The sequence below is a fragment of the Mugil cephalus genome, chromosome 4, assembly GCF_022458985.1.
Source record: "Mugil cephalus isolate CIBA_MC_2020 chromosome 4, CIBA_Mcephalus_1.1, whole genome shotgun sequence".
Lineage (NCBI taxonomy): Eukaryota > Metazoa > Chordata > Actinopteri > Mugiliformes > Mugilidae > Mugil > Mugil cephalus.
The window spans coordinates 4,712,200-4,731,099 of NC_061773.1; the positions used below are offsets into that span (position 1 = coordinate 4,712,200).

General features: G+C 41.9%; 3 protein-coding genes across 4 annotated transcripts; 1 reads left to right on the forward strand and 2 right to left on the reverse strand.

Annotated features, from left to right (window-relative positions):
• Window positions 1-378: 378 nt before the first annotated feature.
• On the reverse strand, window positions 379-10,040 carry LOC125007035 (NCK-interacting protein with SH3 domain-like). Of its 2 annotated transcripts, none has more exons than XM_047583597.1 (13): window positions 9,674-10,040; window positions 8,633-8,745; window positions 8,344-8,557; window positions 6,360-6,435; window positions 5,633-6,177; window positions 4,361-4,531; window positions 3,764-3,850; window positions 3,394-3,532; window positions 3,224-3,304; window positions 2,922-3,050; window positions 2,584-2,673; window positions 2,310-2,482; window positions 379-2,109 (listed from the first exon to the last, which is right to left on the reverse strand). In XM_047583597.1, exons 1-13 carry the CDS (start codon window positions 9,842-9,844, stop codon window positions 1,885-1,887), a joined length of 2,214 nt encoding a protein of 737 aa, XP_047439553.1. In that variant the 5' UTR covers window positions 9,845-10,040; the 3' UTR covers window positions 379-1,884. The 2 variants fall into 2 exon arrangements, with proteins under 2 accessions (XP_047439553.1, XP_047439554.1); XM_047583598.1 differs by having other exon boundaries at window positions 5,633-6,174; window positions 9,674-10,038.
• A 919-nt stretch (window positions 10,041-10,959) lies between these two features.
• Window positions 10,960-14,180, forward strand: ndufaf3 (NADH:ubiquinone oxidoreductase complex assembly factor). The gene is made up of 5 exons (XM_047583602.1): window positions 10,960-11,091; window positions 12,578-12,773; window positions 12,878-12,944; window positions 13,274-13,374; window positions 13,479-14,180. Exons 1-5 carry the CDS (start codon window positions 11,003-11,005, stop codon window positions 13,584-13,586), a joined length of 561 nt encoding a protein of 186 aa, XP_047439558.1. The 5' UTR covers window positions 10,960-11,002; the 3' UTR covers window positions 13,587-14,180.
• Window positions 14,181-14,317: 137 nt separating this feature from the next.
• On the reverse strand, window positions 14,318-18,449 carry zgc:112334 (uncharacterized protein LOC619199 homolog). The gene is made up of 11 exons (XM_047583600.1): window positions 18,161-18,449; window positions 17,433-17,540; window positions 17,233-17,329; window positions 16,867-17,001; window positions 16,407-16,605; window positions 16,185-16,316; window positions 15,923-16,022; window positions 15,673-15,844; window positions 15,398-15,542; window positions 15,253-15,307; window positions 14,318-15,154 (listed from the first exon to the last, which is right to left on the reverse strand). Exons 1-11 carry the CDS (start codon window positions 18,200-18,202, stop codon window positions 15,011-15,013), a joined length of 1,329 nt encoding a protein of 442 aa, XP_047439556.1. The 5' UTR covers window positions 18,203-18,449; the 3' UTR covers window positions 14,318-15,010.
• Between the last annotated feature and the right edge of the window lie 451 nt (window positions 18,450-18,900).

The window sequence follows — 18,900 nt, forward strand, 5'->3', positions numbered from 1 at the left end:
TGTGTTTCTAAATTTCATTTACTTACTCGTCTCATGTTTCATCCATCCGTATTAAATTAATTATTAATAAAGAAGTGTATTTTCAAAATTAAAATTAACGACAAAAAAGCCACAATAAAATGAATCAATTTCCAATGCCCAGCATTTTTCTAATAAGTTGCATTGAAATGGAAAATGGAACAAAAAAAAGGTAAACACATAAAGTCAAATTAATAAATGAATAAAACTTGCCTGTGCTAATTTTGCTGCCAAAACTCAAGAGTATAATAGTGTGACAAACATGTTCACATAATTTTTTAATTGAAGTTCTATCGTGTTGTAAATTTTACCAAAATATAACCACCACATGTTCAACAAGAAATCTGACAAAACAAGTTCCACTGTTAAAATATAGCTTTATTAGTTTTATTATGACACAGCCGCAGCACTTTTGCAGACAATGTTAACCATGGAGAGGTTCAACACTCACACACACAAACACATACACGCACTGTAAACAGAAACGCAATTTAGTCAAAAAAAGAACACTTGGATGTGAACTAAAATATGATATCAGTTGCGTCAGCCTTCTATGTCAGGGACAAAATCAGAGCGGGTAAAGTGTACAATGGGAGAACAACATCACAACGTTAATGAGGGAATGAAGGATGGTACATTTCACTGTTAAATTATTAAAAACATACAAGGAGAACAAATAAATTCCCTGCATTTTCCTCTTCTTCCATTTTGATTTTCAGTCAGACAATGAGACTAGAACACTGACTAATGCATTATCTCAGATAATAAACACTGTTCCTCTCCACGAAGCCACAGCTTATGGCGGCTAAGACTTAGCACTTGACAGCAAGTTGTTATAAAGCCGTAGTGCAGCACAGTTACTTTGAATCTGTAAACAGTCAACAGACAACTTCTTATTTTGTAGAATTGCATTTGCAGGTACAGAGATTATTTTAAAGTGTCAGAAAAGCCAAAGGTACCGGAGAGAAATGATGCAGCCACAGGAGGGAGACTCGATATGCAGCAGCAGCAGCAGCAGCAGCAGCAGCAGCAGCAACTCAGCTACAAGCTTAGTAACGATAACGCATGAGTCAGGATGTGCTTTTCTCACTAGACTAATATTAAACTCGTTCAAGTGGTTTCTGCTTGCCTTTAATTTGTATGATCAACAAGGGGAAGGAAGTAGGATGTCAGTTTTAAGAGCACGGTACTCTACAAAGAAAATAATACTCTCAGTAACACACAGTAGTTTGGTCCCACTGAAAGGGAAGCACATAAAGGTTCAAAGTATTCTCTCAATGTTGAAATAATGGCACTGATACGTGTACTATAACTACAGATTTGCCTCTCTGTAACAAATCTTTCCATTTTCTCTGAAATTAGTTTGATTAAAGTAAAGTTTTGCCTTGATCACTGTTACTTTATTTTCAAAAGTACATGCAGTTAGTCCATGTAAGGTTCAGAAAGACATTATTGCTAAGAATTCATTTGAGTACAGCTTCAAGGTTTGGCCTATATTTTGGCTATTTTTCATTTTTAAGTACGATTAAAACCTCGCAAGGTTTTTTTTTTATTGTTATTTTAGTCCGAGTTTCTCCTCTTCTTAAACACCCCAAATAAACATCACACCCATTATTCAAATCAAATGTCTTTAAGAATGAAGCAGCTGTGAAACCAGTAAGGATCTTTCTGAAATAAACATCACATGCAGGCTGCGGCCCTGGACTACAAGTTCAGAAAGACACTGGCAAAACTGGTTCTCTCAGCACAGGCTGGCACAGAATCTAACTCGCCCTCAGACATCGGTTCCTCCTCTTTCAAGCTTTATCGTACCTCCCTGCAGCAGACGGGAGCAGACTACAGTGTGTGAGCATGATACTGATAAGGTTAGTCCTGGTTCTCACAGATCTGTGGGAACTCCTTGTAGATCTGCTGTACAATTAGCTTATCCATCTGTTTCGCTGTTGCGCTCCCTTCATCCTCTCCCGGATCTTCCTCCTCCCTGAGAATCCTCTGCAGCACCCCCTGCAGGTCAGACAGGCGGTGCTTGTGCTCGAGGTAATCCGTCGAGCGAATGATGGAGTGCATAAGGGAGAGATACTCCATCCGCAGCTACACAAGGGGAGCAAAGAGAAATGACTATGTTCAGGTAAGAAATCATTGATACAGCAGATATCGCTACAGGTAGTGGACTGATTATTCTTATTCTTCATCTAAACAGCCAGCTTTGCTCCGTTTAAAATGCCTACCAGCATCTCTAAAGCCAGAGTAATTGATCATATCAGACACTGTGCACTGTACCCGTGTCTCACCTTATCTCCGGGTGAAAGGTCAGATATTTGTCGAACAGCTATATCGATCATCACCATCATGTCTGTGCGGTAAAAGATGTCCGCGGTGTCTCGGTCGGCGAACACGTCCTGCAGAAACTTGAGCACCGAGTGCGGTGCGGGCGGGGTGTGTTTGAACATACACACGGGGTCGTCTGGAGGGGAGAAGGGGAAGTATTTTATTAGGCATAAAAGTAACTCGGCACTTTGTTCTAAAAAAAAAAAAACAGGAAATATGACAAAAAATGGTATTCACCGCCTCTGTTCAGAAGCAGCAGCACTTTCTCTGACAGGATCTTCACATTTTTCTTCTTCAGCTCGTCCATGATCACGTTGTTGCTGGGCGCTGAACGACACAGGCAAGACACAGAGAGAGTACTTATGATGAGTGAAAAGAAGTCTAGCATGTCATCGAAACGAAAAATCTGTAAAAGCACCGAAAAAAGTAAACTCTCATTTATGTTGGTCAACTTGTATGAAACCAGACACTGGAACTGAAACCTTCATCTGTTTCAGCTGTACATTTCCTGACTCTATGGCTCATCACAGTGCTGCTAAAAAAAAAACAAAAAAAAAACTTGATGTTGTTGTCACCTGTGTGGTGCAGGTTGAATGACAGCAGGAGGTTCAGGAAAATGTCAGGCAGTTGCTCCGTGGGATCAGAGGGAAGGCCGTCCTCCACCACACCCAGCAGAAACTGAACAAAGTCAGCATTCAAGTGTTCTGAAAGCAGGGATTAGAACTCTATAATCACTTCAAGCTAAGTCCCTTTGATACACATATTAAGCCACATGTCAACCTTCTATGTATGTTGACAATAAACAGTTCATCTGTCAGATATAATGGAAAATGCATGGTCACGTAGCTTTATATAATAACAAAATAATAGATCATACCGTAGTGATGATATGGCACCTGCTCGCCCATTGAGAATATCATAGTAAGCACCAAAGCTGTGTAGCACATCTTCTGGTGTTCTGGTGGAAACATACACAGAAACATGACTCAGAGTAAAAATATGAATTAATTTGAAGATAATAAACCGGAGACGGTTACTATTCGTCACCTTGAATGTCGGTCTGCAGGTCCCTGGCCAGCTCCATGGGGAGGATGGAGTTGTGCAGGGTTGAGATGAGAGTGGCGTCCAGGCTGCACATCGCCCCGAACACTTTGAGCAGCAGCAGCCGCAAAGACACGCGGTGCTCCTGCAGGAGGGCAACAACGAGCCGGTCTCAACCAGACACACACAAACGTGTAATAATACTACAGCGATGGGGGTTCAACTGAGATCGAGGCTATTTGAGATAAAAACCGAGAACATTGTTCGTCACCTAAGTTTGAACTGAACAATAATAACAGGGTAAAGTGGCAGATTATATAAAAATGAAAGCTGTTCTTTTAAAGCCATCACTGTTTTTCTCTTAATAAAATCTTACCATCTGATAGTATGACACCAGAGACAGCACGTTCTCACAGTGGTTGGACTTGCACATCCTCTTACACACCTCTGGTTCAGCATCGGTCTGAGGGTGCGAGCAGATTTTATTTGTTACAGCAGTGATATAATAACATCCTAACTATGTAACTTCATAATCTATGATCAGCTGTGGTCTCGCCACCAGATTAAAGCCCATTAACGTCCCAGCCCTGATGTGAGTTTTCGTCAGGACACAGTGCCAACAACGATCATTCAGCAGCCTGAATTGTTTCCAGATTCAGTCCTTAAACACCCAATCGGATTTGTGGAGTCGTCTAAGCCGCTCTGATCCTATCAGACGTGTCTGGTGTTTACAACACAACATCTGGACGGGTCCTGGGTTCACAGATTCATCCCAGTCAAAACGTTCATGTTATGATGACAATAACAAACCTTTACGCTCTCTAGTCTATAATTTATGAGGAATTAGTGGTCTGATATTTTACATGAACCCCCTGTCCTATTATTACACAATAATTTGATGTGATGATTTTATTCCGGTTTCACTTCCATCAGTCTATTGTGAACATGCTGTGTACTGTGATCAGCATCATACCAGTATCTTCAGCAGCTCCTCCAGGTAGCAGGCGATGAGAGCGTGGTCCTCGTGAAGCGCCCAGCTGCGCTGCTGGGAATCGTCGCGGTGACGGGCGAGGTCGCTGAAGATCACCTCCAGACGCTGTTCATCGTGACACACCTGGCCCTGCGGCAGCGCTGCACTCAGGTCCTACAGAGACAGAAAAAAAACATCAAACAACCACAGTATCTGTTTCGTTGACATTAAACATCACAAGTCAAAATATGGTTATTTTTAGATTTTTAGATTAACTGAGACATGTGGGTGGGGGTGGGTCTAGCTAGTTTTAAACAACAACCTCTTTACGGTGCCTGCAGAAGTGTATTAAGGGACATTCAGATAAGTGGGGGCTGTGCAACAAACTGCAAACATGTCGCTGGGGTATTCACATTTCATTAGATTGCTAGACCTATCGCCTGTTTGCTTTATTTAGAGCCATGTTAGTTTGTATATTCACTCTGCCTTTATCTCCATTAGCTCCTGATGAAAATGTATGTGATGACTTCATTTTCTGTTGTTTGGTGCTTGACTGACAGCAGACAGTGATACCCCCAGTGATTATGAAAATGAAATAACCTGCAAAGCGGCAGCACCTATAACTAGAAATTAACAACCGTGGTGCTATGGCAGAATAAGGCAACGCTACGATTATAAATAATTCCATCCACTGAGTCTGTGCAGATAGCACAACATGTTTTACTGCCTTAAGAACAGGGCTTTATCTGAAAGTAACTGGGAATATGTTAATTAAAACCAACATGTACAGACACTGCTTAGTAATAACTGCACTGTTTCATTAACCCTAAGATGGGTGTTATATATATATATGTGTGTGTGTGTACATATATATATGAACACTAACGGGGCTTCTAACTAGACCACAGAGGGTTCAAGTCATTTCACTGCATGAGTGGAGTCACTTATGTCACGTATGCCACGATGTAAATACAGCATGCAGCAAAAAGCTGGCAGCCATTGTGATTTGGGTTACATTACACAGTCATCGCACCATTAACCACCGCACCCCCAGATAAAGGAACTGAAAAAATCCTGCCAGGAAGCATTCAGCACTTCATTTTAAGCCTGACGTGACATTGCAAAGCTTGAGTTTAAAGATGAGTGAGTGATACTGAGAAATGTCAGCTAAATGCAGACTGAGCTGTAACCCGAAACGACTCTGGTATTCTCTTTTGAACTGGCCCGGGCCCCAAGGATGCTGGATCCACATGATGTAATGAAAACAAATCTGACCTTGCTCTTCACCAGCGAAAGGAGAACTTGCTCCAGAGCAGAGGAGGCCTGAGGCAAGGCGGTCTGCAGGTGGCCGACCACCACGCCCACAGCGACCCGCGACAGCTCGTAACTCAAGCCCGTGTTCTTCCGTACCAGCTCGATGAGTTCAGCTCCAATAGTCATGGGAACCGGTTCAGGGGTTGTGGGGCTGCCAGGGGGGCTTTCAGCAATAGATGGGGGGGCTACAGGCCAATCAGTCTCTGGTTGCTCTTCCTCGGTGAGCTGTAAAGGAGGAGTGGCCTTGGGTGGCTGCGGCGCCGGGCTTTTCTTTGCAGGAGCTGGCTGGGTAGGAGAGTCAGGAGGCAGCGCGTCTGGAGGCGGCGCAGGAGGCTTCACGCGGGACGGCACGGGAGGAGGAGGGGTGCTGGAAACACTCGGTAGACTGACCTCAGAGGAGACCAGAGAGTGGGAGGAGCCGGACTCTAAAGAGTTGGAGCTGATCGTGAGGGACGGAGCAGGGGACGGAGGAAGAGAGGACACCCTGGAGGGGACCTCCGGTTCTGCTGACAGAGAGAGAAGCTCCAGTTACAGAGCGTGAACAGGAATGACTTTACCAAGAATAGTGTTTGTCAAGTAGAGAGCTGCAGCAGGTAGCTGCAGCTACAACGTGTAACACTGTAATCTGGCGACGATGAGGTGATGACACGAGGATTTAAAGTGCAGGTTTCTGCTGATGTGCACCAACCTGGGCGTCGGGTGTTTTTCTGTTTTTCTGGGGGAGGCGGCGTGATCGGAGCTGCACGTCGAGCCTGGGGTGGTACCTGCAAGGGGGGAAACCGGCAGGGCTGAGTTAGCAACGAGGGCTACACTGAACTACAGGGACAACAAGAGGCCCCAGTCCACTAAAGTACACAGAGGACTTGTGGTGTTTTGACACATAATTATGACTGTGACGAGCTGCAACGATCATTTATAATTCATTTAAAAAAAATAGTCTCTTTATTGAAAAAAAAATGTCTCACCCTATTTCATATGACCAACAGTTGTAAAAAAAAAAGGAAAAAAGCTTCTCATTTCACACTGCTTACACTACTTTTACAAGTAAACATTTTGCAAATGCTCCATGTTTTGCGCACACTGTAATAATCTACATATAGTGCAGATTATTTTATCTTCTTTTATGATTTTATGAAAAACAAAGATCCTCAATTGCAGAGGTTCACGCCTTAAATGCAGCGAAATAGGTGCGTCTCATAACACTGATGAGCTGGACCAAGGTAGTAAGACAGCATCACTTCTGTCAAGAACGTCCATGATTTACAATCTGCCTTTTTCACAGCAGTCTTGAGTCATCACAAGGCACAGAGTGTATCAATGATGGCGGCATTCCACTTCGGGGAGGTTCTGCTTTTGTGCCTTCTGGCTCCTTCAGGTTCACTGTCATAATTTACTGAGACACTTAATCCAGTTACGTCATCATTGGACACACCTGAGCTGTCGCTACGGTGACAGGTCAACATGTCTGCTGTTAAAAAAGGTCAATAAAGTGTTTCCATGAAAAGAGTAGTGAAGTAGTCTGATTAATAAAAAGGAGTCTGACTAAATTAAAAACAGCAATTCATTTACAACAGAAAATACTTTACATGCTGATCGGCCATAACATTATGACTAGCAATCTAAAATTGTATCCCTTTTTCTGCTAAAACAGCCCTGACCCAATGAAGCACAAAGTCCACTAGACATGTGAAGATGTGTGTGGTATCTGTCGTTAAGACTTGGCCCTGTTGCCAGTTTACAGCGACTTTTCCCTCCTTGGACCACTTCTGATAGTGAGTGATCACTGCAAACAAAGAGCTCCAGCTCCACAGACGTTCTGACCCTGTCCTCTAACCATCCTAATTTGGCTCTTGTAAAAAAATCACTCAAGTTCTTCCACTTGTCTATTTTTCCTCATCAACTCTGGGGACTTTGGGACGTTAGTGGTCATTATGTTATAGCTGATCAATGTATGCTTGTATTGTCACAATAGTTTCCATCAACTCTCATAAAATGGATTCAGTAATGACACCTGAACAATACGTGGTGGAAGTTTCTGACAGCTAGTTCATGCACAAAACAGGAACCATGGTTGAATGACTAACCACTGTAACAGAACCTACATTTATAGCGACCAGCCACAGCGTTGTGCGTCTGCTTTTGAACGTATTTATATTTATATTCAGGCCTTCTCTATGTTCGCCACATAGACGTCACAGTCTCAGCGCACTCAGAGGCACACCTGTGAGAACTATATGTATGTTATTTTGAGGTTTGTAGGTTTGAGGTTTGTTATTCTGCAGTTTGAAGAAGAAAGAAAAGAACAAACCTAAATTCTCAAACAATTTGCATGGGATATGTCGCTGTTTTATCTCAGTCTTTTCGGTATTGCTTCTTTTGAAAATGAATGTCATTAAATCACATAAAATAAATCTGTTATGTCTGTGTATTCTGTATTCAGGCAGATAGATAGATACACTGATCAGCCAAAATATTAAAACCACTGACAGGAGAAGTAAATAACATTGACCATCTTGTGACAATTCAACGTTCTGCCGGGAAACTTTTGGACCTGACATTCATTCATGTGGATGTTACTTAGACATGTAGATGCAGCTTGACGGAGATGTAGCAAAGACAAACTCCAGCAGACGACCCAAAGCAGATTAATCTGTCTGTGTGTTTGCTTTTACCTGGTAAAAACCCTGTTCTCCTTGCATACTGTCCATGCTGCCTGATAACGGCATGCTCCCCTGTCGCGCATACTCTCGGTTAAGGCCATTGGGTGGAGGAGGTGTCTGACTAAGAGATATCTCACTGCTGGAAGATGGGATGCCTTGTTTGTGAGCGGAGGCCGAAGAAGAACTTCGCCGAGCGAGCGTTTCCTTTCTGTGATGGATCAGCTTTCTGTAACAGAGGAGGATAAAGATTCATAACACGGAGCAAATAACGTAGTGCTGGAATCATCGTGCGATGACTCACTGAAGAACGTCCCGCTGTTCGAGATTGTATTTGCCTCCGTTTTTTAAGGCCACATTGTGGATGCCCTCGATGGCTCTGTCAATGGACTGCAACACCTCATCCTGCTCTGGAGCCTACAGAGAAACACAGAGAATACGGGTGAAGGATGAACAAATTAAATATTCATTAAAGTGGCAGCATGCAAAATGATTAAACTTTAAACTAAACAGGACAGAATTGTGGCTCGGGGACATTTGTGACTCCGGGCAGAACCAAACTAGGACAGTTATCTAACAAAAAAACAGCCTTTTAACTCGAGTCACACGTGTTCAGTGAGGCCTCACATTCGGGCTCATTAAACGTCCACAGCCTTTAACTACAGGAGCTGGAGCATTCCTCTGCTCTGATACACACTACAACATGTACAAGCTTCAACTAGTTCACTGTTAGTCTGGATGCTTGGGAAAAGGAGTCTCCTGGGTTGGGTGTGACTGGGAAGAAGACCGGAGCTGTGTGGAAGGGAGCAACTACTTATTAGACAATAAGAAGGTTGGCAGAGGATGATTCCTGGTAGTGGATAACCACAGGAGCAAATTATTCCAATCTGAGCACAAACAATAGCTCCCTGTGTTAGTCCTGTCCTTGGAGTTACTCTGTCTCATATCCGATTCTGTTTTGGACCTTATCATCCTCTCCTGTCATGCCCCATCCTTTCCTGACTCCTTTCCTGTCCCATCCTGTATCTCCCCTCTTTGTCGCAGTCAGCAGCTGCAGTGCAGACAAAAAAGATCCTACTTAATGCAACCTTTCCCGAATTATTTATGGCTTCTTCCACAAGCATGCATTTCCTTCCGGGCAATAATCAGCAGTCAGCTTCAACATGGCCTTCGCTGACTGCAGCATGTACACACAGCACGGAGTGTCTTGCTGGATCTGTCTCTCCCGATCCCATCAGTAACTACGCAGCATTCACTTGATTCCCCTTCACCCCAGGGTGCAGCCTAGTCCTGGGTTCACTGAGATCAAACGGAGACAAGCTCCGATCGGAACAGCGGAGCATACCTGTATTTTCTCAATGTATGAGGAGGGGATGTAGCCGGTTTCCCCCGAGCTGCAGCGGGACCCCAGCCACCAGTGTTTGTTGCTCCTCTCCAGGATTAGGAAGGTTTCTCCGGCCGCGAAGTGCAGCGAGTTGGGCTCCGCGGATCGGAAGGCGTACAGAGACCGGTACATACTTCAATAACACTTTGACGCAGCGAGGCGACCAGAAACCAGCCAGAGAAATGTTATCTGAAGAGTGTGAGTGGAAAGGATCTGCTCTGTAGGAGGAGATTCAGAGAGAACACGGAGGCATGGCCACGGAGGATCACCGCTGTCTATTTACAATGTAGCCCCGATCATCTGACCTGACAGCTTCCAGTAAAGACCGCAGGGGGCGCTGTTACTCCCTGGACACGCCCCCCAGGCATTTTAATCGAGGGCAGAGCTGCTCGATCTCGTAGACTGCATTTCTTGCTCTAATTTTATTTTACATACACCCTATTAAATCTTTAATTTAATACAAACAATAACCATCAATAAAATAAGAAAAAATAAAACAATTTCTGCAAATTATTCTCTACAGAATTCTCTTTTTCCTAACTTCTGTATCTAAATATGCTATATAGCTGATATATTTATATTGATAAATCTTGGATAGCTTCTTACAAGTACTTATATACTTAACTCTATACAAGTTAGATCATGTTCACATTGTACACTCTTATATAATGTTGTGCAAAGCCTCTGCCTATGTATGTTTATAGATTATGACCATATTTTTTTCATATCCTTGTATTGTATATATTTAAATATCCTTGTGCATTTTATACATTCTTTTTATACATACCTACTGCTCTTTGCATCTTCTTCTCTTCTCAGCTCTTTTTTTTTTAACCCTTTTATTGGTGTGTTTGTGTGTGTTGTGATTCTTCTGTCTGTGTAATGTTGCTACTGGATACTGGATATTGAGCATCTGTTTAAAATAACAGAGGGCTGTTGATCAGCTGTGTTTTTATTTTGCAGAGTATGTTGTTTGTAGTACTATTGAATTGTATTACCTATGGAATTGTATAAACTTATAACAGCACATGTTTCTTTTACAACAGAACAGAAACACTTTAAGCTAATATTTAGGCAGGACTGTTATAGTAGGATAAATTCATTTCTACCTCTGTGTTTTATTCGGTGATATAAATGTAAATCATATAATCTAAAAGTAAAATAATCACTTTGTTAGATAAAAGATAAAAAAAATCGATCGATTTTGCCTTACACAACACCGGAAATGATCGCCTGGTGTTACACAGAAGTCCTTCCCCCACATTGACACCGGTGGCGGACACCGTCAACATGGCCAGTGTGGTATGTGCCAGATTCCTCCTTCAGAGCTCAGCCCGGGGCTTCCTGCTCTCCTCCAGGGCTGTGCCCGCTCTCTCCAGGTATGATGGACTTTCATTTAAGGCTGGTCACGAATTTAGGCTCAAGAAAGGAAGTCGCTTAAATAACTGTCCTAAAATGACTTCTATCCCATCTGAATGGGCGAAGCCTTGGAGACAATGACATTAAGATGTTATTGTTATGTAATGTTATAAGATGCTTTAACTAAACAATTTTTAAGTCAGTTTGTAAACCTATAGATCTACCTCAAGAAAAACTACATTACTAAGACTCATTATAATGTGTATTATTTTTCGTGTGATGGGGATAGATCTAACTTATTTACTAAAGGTGACTGTATATTCATCAGTACAGACAGTTAGTACTGTCTCAGGGGTGATTTAGTACTAATTTCATGTTAAATAGTCAGTAAATGATGAAAATGTTTAATGACTGTGTCCCAAAACCTAAAAACCAAGTTGGTTGATTTGTCCAACAAACAGCACTATTAAAATGAACAGGAGAAAAGATGCATGTCCTCGCATTTAAGAAGCTGTGATCCACACGGTGTCTGCCATGTTTGCACTAATAATGATTTAAACTATTAAAAGAAAAATCCAAGTTGGCTAATTACAGAGTTTAAATATTCAGGCGATGCAGAAATTTGAATTGAACATTTACAGAACTGTTGCAGTAAACTTTCAGAAAAATCTGGTTGTCAAGACGCTCGCTCACTTAGGTTTAAAGACATGGCTCTGTTTGTGTTATGCTTTTCTTTATTTGTCCTATATTTTCCTATGTCTGGGCCTCTTTTTAGTCGTTCTCTTTCTCCTCTTGACCAATTTGTTCTTTTATATCGTTCAAATTCATCATGTTTTATGTGTAGACTGTAGCAGTTGTCTGTTATTCCAAGTTCATTTTAATGCATATGTTTAGTGTCCTGTGTATTGAATGTCTGCATGTTCTGTGTATGTAATATTAATATTACATTATTTCAGGTGCTTAAAATAAAACTTAGAGATGTAATAAATGCAACGAGTCTTTACTGACGTTCATGGTTCTTCAACAAGAAATAGTTTTAACACTTCATTGTGCAGCATCTCTGTCTCCATCTGGAGGATATTTGTGTAACTCCCGCTTGTTCCAGGGAACGTTCATCCTCTGCTGCACTGTTCTCTGCCTTGTGTGGCAGCAGCTGACTTAAAAATGTGCTGTGTATCCCAAAAACAAAGAATGGCTGAACTTTGCAGAATTTTTTGTTAAGGAAAGTGAAAGTGCCACTGCAAAGAAAATAGTTTGAGACAGAAATGTTTGTTACCATCTTTCAAAAAAAAAGAAAGGAAAAAAAGCCTGAAGCTTTTGGCTGGTACTACTGTCAGAAGGTTGGCATTGATTTTTTTGGCTTTTAAACTGGGCCGTTTGGCAACAATTCTGCAGCCTGGGTACCCCTCGCAGACACAGCTTAGGCCAAAAGCAAGCTTTGCAGTAACACAACTTACAGTGATTAGTGGGAACCGTCTAACTTCATTTCCTTGTCTTCTCCTCCAGCCCATTTCTGTGTCGTGGTCATCGACTGGAACCCTCCGACGATGAGATGTACCAGCGCACCACGGTGACTGTCATGCAGAAGGATCGAGACAATGGGATCCTCATTCACAGCTACAGTTCTTCAGGGTTCAACATAGACGGCAACAAGGTCTTCGGCCCCTGCGCTGTGCTGCCTCCTGCCATCCTCCAGTGGAATGTGAGAGTCAAACAACCGTCTCAGTTACATCGTCTGCTTGTCGGCATTGAAGTTTAACAACTATCTGTGTTTTTTCTTCTGGGTTTAAATCTCTCTCTGTGCAGGTTGGCAGCTATAAAGACATCACAGAAGAAAGTGTTTCTCTGTTCCACATGATTGAACCAAGACTAGGTAAAAATAAAACTTACTAAATGAAAAGAAAGGTGTTATGCATCCTCAGCATTGTCTGCAGGTCTCTGAAATGGTTTCTCTTTCATTTGCTTGCTGCAGTGGTAATGCAGAACACTGAAACAATAATTTAAATGAATAAAATGAACTGACTTGAGATGTGATGATTTCGTCAGACCTTTTAGTGAGCACTCGTGCACTGTATGGAAGCTTCTTTGTTTATTATTTATCGCAGTGAAGTTACTGGTGTTTTCCCTTGAATTAGCCACTAACCTAAGTGCATGTGTGGCATACAAATTCTTGTCTTTTTTTTTTTTTCTTGGTTCGTGAAGAGATTCTCGTCCTGGGCACGGGCACGCGGCTTGAACGAATTGACCCCACAGTCCTCGCTCTTCTCAACCGCAAAGGCATTGCTGTGGAGGTGCAGGACACGGTAAAGTCTCACTGCGGTGACGTCATAATGACACTATGACAGACTTCAGGTCAAAGACAGCAAATATTTATGTCTTTCTTTTTCATCTTTTCATCATTTTGCAGCCGAATGCCTGCGCGACCTTCAACTTCCTGCTCAGTGAGCGAAGAATAGCAGCCGCTGCTCTGATCCCTCCTTCAGTCAGCACAGCCCTAGAGGCCACGCGGAAATGAGCAACATGAGCCAGGACTGACTGCTGACAGATGGAGGTTCAGGGAAAAATGAGATGATTATTCTGCTTCTGCACAACGCTCCCAAAGGAACAAACTCAGTCACGTCCATCCTGATATTTCATTACAACAGTTATTTATTTATATATCAATGTGTCCTTGTCACAGGGATCTGATATTCTCTCTGATGAACAGTGTGAGAGCAGCAATTTGAGACTTTTCTCAGACGTAAAGATAAATGTTTTGCACTGATGATGACGAGTTTCCTGTCAGCTTTTTCGAGCAGTCGTCATTGGGTTCTTCGTGAGCTTGTTGCGTGTCGCTGTTCTAAAGCTGGCAATGAAATCTAGATTTGGACGTGAATGCAACTTTGGGCGTGTGCTTAAAATGAACAAGAGCGCAGGTGAATGTAGTCGAGTGAAGCCGCTAGTGAATTCAGCTGTAGTAAAGTATAACCATACTGTTGTGTACAAATACAAGTCTTCTTTGTATAATAAATGTATGACAGATGCTTGACATGCAGAAAATGATATTTCAACTGTAATGCATTTAATTTGTTTTTGTGCACACCATAAATCTACAGTAAGACCACCTCAACATGCTACTGTGTGTTTTTAAATTTTAGTTTAGCATCAGTTTAAACGGATCCATATTCAACAGCTATGTTGCAGCCAGTTACCTGAGTTAGTGTTAGTGACGTCTGTCCTTCATTTGGACTAATCCTCTTAACTCTGTTTGTCCTCTGCCTCCAGCAGCGATGCCACTCACAAAGCTGCGTGTGCATCATATGACATAATTCTGGGGCTTTGTCCTTCTCACACGTAAGCCCCGTCCACGAGAGAATCCACAAATCCTCTACACATCACTGTGATTCATCTCTAATCATCTGCCTCTGTGCAGCACGCCCAGCGTCAGTCTGAACCACTAAATCCTGTCAATCACATGCAGGCTGCCGCCTGATTACTTTTACTACTGGTGCTCAAGAAAAATGAAGGATAATCTGCTCCACTCAGGTCACATTCTCCTGTCTGTAAAAGTATTACATGAATGCATGTTAATAATATACATTCAGTTGACTTCTGAGTTACGTAAACTGCTAACAAATATATTGAAGTTGTCTTCTGAACTGTTTTGTCAACAGCATGCAGTAAGTTGCATTGCTGATTTTTTTTTTTTTTTTTTGAACTTGTCTCATAACAAAATATTAAGTCAGAATAAGGAAATTATAAAACTGACAAAAGAAACTTCTGTTTTACAAACAGCAACAATATTTTGCAGAGGGGAAATTACAGGAAATAAATTGAGGAAATGAAAACCTTCCATGCCTTAAATAGTGCTTTAAATAGCACACGCACAACACACTCTACATGCTACGTAACACTCTGTAGTATGATCATCTGTCGTGGCCTCCTGGCTGAAAGACCTTCTCAGTCGTCATCAGAGTTATGAGACTGGTGTCGTGACCCTCCAAAGGAGAGCGCTGCCCCAGTGAGACGGCGGTACATGTCCTTGATGTCTTCACATTCATTCTCAAAGTGGTTTGTTGCGTCGTAAGAGCGAGACACAAATATCTAATCAGGAGAGAGGGCAGAGTGGAGACTAGTCACTAAACGCACCACACTTCCACAGTTTCATCAGGTTTCATGTTGTTTGCTTTTCCCATCATTACCTGACTTTTCTGTCCGTCTTCGTTTGGGACCATCAGGTTGCTGACAGACACAAACCTAGATTCAATTGACAGGAAACAAGGTTCATTAAATGACTGCCAAGTTGATGACAAATATTAAAGTTAATGCCTTGACAGTGTCACTAACTTTTGCATGATGGGCTCCAGAAGCTCCAGCCCCGGCTGCACCTCCTTCTCCGGGCTGCTGGTTTCTACGGCCGTGCTCACTGTGGCAATATACATCCCATCTGAGGCCACATTGTGGGCATAGGACACCACAGATATATAAATGTCTGCATGGGCAAAACAGAAGCCAAAATCAAAATCAAGCAATCAAATTCTCACCTGCACAACTTCACTTTATCTTGTAATGATTTGATCAGACAAGTTTGATTTATTGTCAAGTTTTGCTTCACAACATACCTGACTTCCTGTGGAGCTGTGTCTGAGGGATGATGATTTGACAGGAGTTGGCCTCGTGAGTGTTTTTAACCGGGTGGTTTAATAAACAGATCGCCCTCACGACACGCCCCACCTTCCTGACTCGGTTGGGAACGTAGCTGGGATCACAGATTAACTGTTTACAGTGGAACAGCTGTTAGACGGAGAGAGAAGACAAAATCAGTGAGCGCACAGCTCCACTTCTGGACCCACTTGCTTGCGTCTCCTCTACCTTCCCCTCAGATTTCACAGCCTTCACTTTGCCGTTCTCCATCACAATCTCGTCCACGGCCCTGTTCAGCAGGAAGGTTCCTCCGTACTCTGCACTCAACCTGAAACACACAGATCCGGGAGCGGTAACATAAACTATACAAGCCGCATTTACGTGGGTGTGAATGTGTCCGTTTATATTTTTGAATATTCAAGGATTTACTGAAAATCCACCTCAGATGAAAGCATTCAGGCAGACTCTTCACTACTAATGTGAGTCTAACCTGGCAAATCCCTGTGGCAGTTCACCCAGGCCGTACACAGGGTAGAGGTATGGACTGGAGTGGTGGCGGGTGAGAGACTCACAGTAAAGCCTGATCCGGTTAATGGTTTCCAGACAGGGCTGGTCCAGGTAACTGCAAAGACACCAGGGGAGAGGCCACAACCATCATCTATGCTTGTTTATTTGTCTTATCAGATTTATTCAAGTTCTCGTTGTGTCTCACCTCTCGTTGCTATGTAGCGCTATGGCATGACCTGTGAACTCTATGACATCTAGTCCTAGATCAAAGCGAGTGAACAGGTCCCGTGTGGTTGTTTTGTGAGGATCCACATCCTGATGAGAGCGAGGGTTTCTCAAGTCAAAATTCTGGGCGAAGAGCAGCATCTTCTTGAACCTCCTCTTGTCAAACATCCCCATAAGATCTGAAGATATATAATATATATATATAGTATATTATAATATGGCAAAAGATATTTGTATGTAAAATTATTTTAAAAAGTGCAGCGACTTCAAGTCCAGACATGTGCAACGTATATAGAGGATTGAAATAACATTCCCCAAAGGCCTACACTGCAGCAAAAATACCAAAAATGTCAACACGAAATGTGGAAATGTTGAGATTTAAAACAAACTTTGCACATTTTATTTATATTTTTTTGCAAATTAGTAATTTAATTCATCACCTGAGGTATGAGCCTCTTCCTCTGTTCCAGGGACTTTATGCAGTTTGCCTGCTTTGTAAACGTAGCTGCCTTCAACCACTTTGAAGTCCAGATAGCGAGTAACTTCTGTGTGCACCAGGATTTTCACCAGCTGACCTGAAGTAATCACAGCCAGAAACGTAGCATTCACTCATTTAAAGTAAAACAGCTAAATAAGCATTCCACAGACATTGGCCTAATAGCATAATTACCTAAGTCACATTTAAACGATTCCATTTTTAGCAAGCACATTTTTATTGATATTATATAACAGCAAGTCAAAAATGACTTAGGCAGTTATGCTATTAGGCTAAAGAAATAACACGTTCAGGTTCACTTGACTCTTACCAGTTGCAAGAAAACATTTGGGGATGAGGTCAACGTTCCACTCTTTCCCACGGCCCAAGGACTTGGGAGGACCTGGAACTTTAAATTTCTTGAAGAGCTGTAAATTAAACAAACATCACATGTCACTGACACAGCCACCGGCCTCGGGACAAGAGACATGCACGCGTCTGTTAGTTTAATTTATGTTTGCTAGAACACACCTCGTCAAGCGGAGAAATGGATGCACTCTCTCCTCCGTAATAAGGATTCTTGTCAATGTGAAGGACCTTTTTCCCACTTTGAGACATTAAACCAGAGAGGATACATTCCTGAAAGAGACATGGGAGAGGTTAGTTAGCGGGTCAAATGTTGTCAGAATCCATTAGCAGTGTGCCATGTGCAGACCAGGACTAATACAATGATGCCAGCTGATCCCTTTGAACGACCAGCAGCAGCTCAGTCAGTCTGCCAGTTTATCGACAGCGTGAAATAAGAGTTCTGCTAATTCTATTAAAGGATTATTCTCATAAAAGTAACAGTTTGAAGATGAATTTGATAAAGAGATGACTACAATTATATTGAGGTATGATTATTTTTTTCTTTAGCACTTATGAGTGCTGTTTTGTCTGGTGCGTGTTAAACAAAGCACGCACAGACGTCTGAGTGGGTTTTCACCTGGTGTGAGGAGGTTTTAATGAGGATAACATGAGAACTCTTTATGATGGCTGCTGAATTTTTATTTATTTAATTGGGATTTATTACAAATTTAATAAATACATGTTAGAAATATAACAACAATAATAATATCTAATTAATAGCATTACTAATGACTACACAACAAAATACATTTTGGTTTGCTCATAGACTAGAGGGAATAACTACAGTACATACAGTAAGATGCTACTAATCCCAAACAGCAATATTTTACAACAACTACGAGTGTTCTTACCTTAAGTCCGGTTCCAAGCACTATAATATCATACTCCTGCATCCTCACAGTGGCTCCTCTTCTCTCTCACTCTGTTCCTGTTGGTCCTAGGTTCCTCTTATTGACTGCAGTCCGTTGCAGCGTGTGTGTGTGTTTGTCCGTGTGTGCATGTGCAGACAGACAGAATCAGGCGGGATGATAGGTGAATTGCTTTGTGTTCCCCTTTGCCATAATCCTCTTAAAACTTGCACATCTACGTAAGGTGGGTGAGAGCCGCAGAGAGCAAGAAAGAGAGGAAGATTATGCATTATTGGTTATGTTTACTTCAGTAAAACTCTGAATACAATAACATTAATATTCTTTTATGATTTTTGTTGTGAGGTATTCCCTATGGTGTTCCCTATGACATATTATTGTTGTCTATGTGTCATTTTTAAACATTTTTAAGCGGTAACCTGTGATGTCTGAGAGACTTTTTATGTGGTTGGGTTTTTATTGGCTTAAATACTCAGTACTTTTACTTGTGTGGTATTTTGTGTAAGTGTTTTTTTTTTTTTTTTTTTTTCCTGTGCATGTGTCTTATGTGAACCGCTAATAAACATATCAAACATGACAGCAGACTCCAGCTAGTGTCCTAATCTTTCAAGTAACTAACTGTCATTTTAGTGAAAAGTGAAAATAATCAAGTAAAGTACAGATAACTCAAACTTGTGTCTAATTACAACAACTGAGAAAATACTTTTCATCACAAAGTGAAGAAA